We start from the raw sequence: 2,713 nt of genomic DNA, 5'->3' as shown, positions 1-2,713 counted from the left end.
CAGCACCAACCAAAAATAAAATTGAACGATGTCTCCAATGGTTCGGTGATTCAGATATCGGGGAGGGGAATCTATAGTATGTAGGGGGGGGGATTTGGTGAGAAAAGGACAACTATTTATGTAGCAAAATACACTTGTTCACAATGCAAACGAAATATACACACATAACATGACAGTCTAGTTCAATTCAAATTGTATTTTTTATTGTTATTACGAACACTTTCTATTGTGATGACGCATTAAAAATTGAACTTCCTTTTTGATACAACTCATATGATTTTCCATTTGCAACATCTTATTGTGCATGGTTTCAAGTTGTTCACGGAGATCTCTATTTTCGGCTTTTAGTGACTCAATTTCCGCTTCTTTTTCGACAAGTAAACTTTCCAGTCTCAACACGATTTCTTTGACATTTTCTCTGTTCTCAGCCGTGATTCGTTGTAATTGTTCATCCTTTTCACGTAGTGAAATGGCTTGTTTCGAAATTGTCTCGGCCATTCCTTTAATGGCTTGTCCGAGGACAGGCGCATTTGAACCAATTTCATTTAAGGCTGTAATAATGTTGTCGCTAGTATATCTTGTTAAACGTTGGTCGGTATGTAGGCGAATCGCTCTTTCGATCTCTGTCATTTCTTTGCCCAAATCCATAATGCGCTGTTCGTTTGAAGAAACCAATTTTCTCGACGTTTTGGTTGTGATTTCGTTGAGTATCTTAGTCACACTAAACAAATGAGCTTTGTTAAATTGTGTAGGTAAGATTTTACACAATGCAGTTGTAAAATGTCCGACAACTGAGAAACCAAATTTTTCATATTGGTCTTCAAAGTTTTGGTGAACATCAATGAGTTGTCGTCGCTTCGGTTTAATGAACGTCGAAACATTCGTTGAAACTTCGAAAGAGCTGGCTGTGTCATTGGTGGCCATTTCGGACGAGCAGATAAATTTTCTGCCGGCCCTCTCTTTGACGAAATACACTCTGCCGTTGACTCCATTCTCAAAATTCTGGTAATGATTCGATGCCCCGGATAAATTCCTTTTGTCAGGTGCGACTTCGAAGGAAAACCAGTATATCACACCGAAATAGTCATTTCCGTTGTGTTGCAAACGATACATCTTGGCTTTGAAATTCTCGCGTTCTCTGTCAGTGAAAAAATCGCTGTCTTCATACTTAAACAGTAAGACTATACCCAATTGCAATGCAACGAAATGTTTTCCGTTTGGCTGTGATGCACTGGAAATGTCAGCCAGGGGTAGTTGGGATGGATCCTTGTCTAAAAAGTGACCGACTGGAGAGCTGTTTCGAATACAAGATAAAACAGTTTCTTCTTCTTGACTTCTTTTCAAATATTTCGACATGTCCGATCTTTGATTTTCCGTCATGAAAGATAGGTTGTGATTGTGAATTTGAACTTCAAGCAGATGCCAGGCTTCCCTTGGGCTGCATACAGTGAACCGTCCGTCCGTACATTTCAGAAGACAAGGAATGTCGTTACTTTGTCTAGTTGTTCGAAACATTTCAATCTTTTGAACAGCTAACTCTAGGCTTAATTTGGCATCACCGTATAGCTTCAATAAACTGTCAAAGTTACCAGTAATTTCAGCAGTTGGGAGTTCCATATTGTCGGTCCCATAACTAGGGGGTTGGTCCTCGCGTAGGAGATTATCCATAGACGAACCATCAGACACCATAGATAATCCACTTGCACATGTAGGTATGCCCTAAAGTGTAAATAAATATATAATTTAAAATTAATTGAGGTATGCTGTCATTTTTTTACAAATGTAAACTGATGCACACCCATATAACAATAATATCAATAGTGACAAAACAAAAAGTAAGTAAACTATACTAAACTTACCACGGCATTTACGATGTTTTCGAGAAGGTCAACATTATTCGATTCTTCTGAGTCCATACGAGTTAATTCATGTCCAGCTATTTCTTGTCTTATCGAAGAATCCCCTTGTTCGAAAACACCATTTGTTTGGGCATTGTTCATGGAATCACCGACAAGATTACTCACAAAGGAATCATCGATGAGATTGAAAGCGTCTGATATTTTATCCATTTCACTGGCACTTGGCTGCATGCCCTGCAATGTAAAAAAAAATAATTAAATAAAAACAAATCAGTTAACATGTGCTGTTCAAAATTGATAGAACGTTTTTTGTTTATATCAACGCATAAAAATAATCTTACCAGTCTATTCACAATGTCTTCAATAGTTGTAGAAAAATCAGTGTCAAGATCTGCAGTGTCCATAGGAATTATTTCTTCAGGATTCATCGTTACACGATTGTATATCACCTAAGCAAGTTCCTAACGGAATGGCAAATGTTCAAACACAGCTCCCTCTTATATAGACGATTAATGTAAAAAAAATGACGTCACGAAATTACTAATTTCAAGAGATTTCACGAAAGTTTGCTTTTGTATCATTTTGAGACGTGAATTTTTCAAGTTACGTGGTTTAAAATCAAATGACTACGTTATGTTAAAAATATGACGTCACGAAATTACTAATTTCAAGAGATTTCACGAAAGTTTGCTTTTGTATCATTTTGAGACGTGAATTTTTCAAGTTACGTGGTTTAAAATCAAATGACTACGTTATGTTAAAAATATGACGTCACGAAATTACTAATTTCAAGAGATTTCACGAAAGTTTGCTTTTGTATCATTTTGAGACGTGAATTTTTCAAGTTACGTGGT

General features: G+C 36.7%; 1 protein-coding gene across 1 annotated transcript; it reads right to left on the bottom strand.

The window, feature by feature from the left end:
• Nucleotides 1-210: 210 nt before the first annotated feature.
• On the bottom strand, nt 211-2,324 carry LOC144439834 (uncharacterized). The gene is made up of 3 exons (XM_078129067.1): nt 2,201-2,324; nt 1,860-2,093; nt 211-1,719 (listed from the first exon to the last, which is right to left on the bottom strand). Exons 1-3 carry the CDS (start codon nt 2,285-2,287, stop codon nt 211-213), a joined length of 1,830 nt encoding a protein of 609 aa, XP_077985193.1. The 5' UTR covers nt 2,288-2,324.
• Nucleotides 2,325-2,713: the final 389 nt, after the last annotated feature.

The sequence above is a fragment of the Glandiceps talaboti genome, chromosome 9 (genome assembly GCF_964340395.1).
Source record: "Glandiceps talaboti chromosome 9, keGlaTala1.1, whole genome shotgun sequence".
Lineage (NCBI taxonomy): Eukaryota > Metazoa > Hemichordata > Enteropneusta > Spengelidae > Glandiceps > Glandiceps talaboti.
Note: the sequence above shows the minus strand (reverse complement) of the source record. Positions and strands in the feature narration are given on the sequence as shown.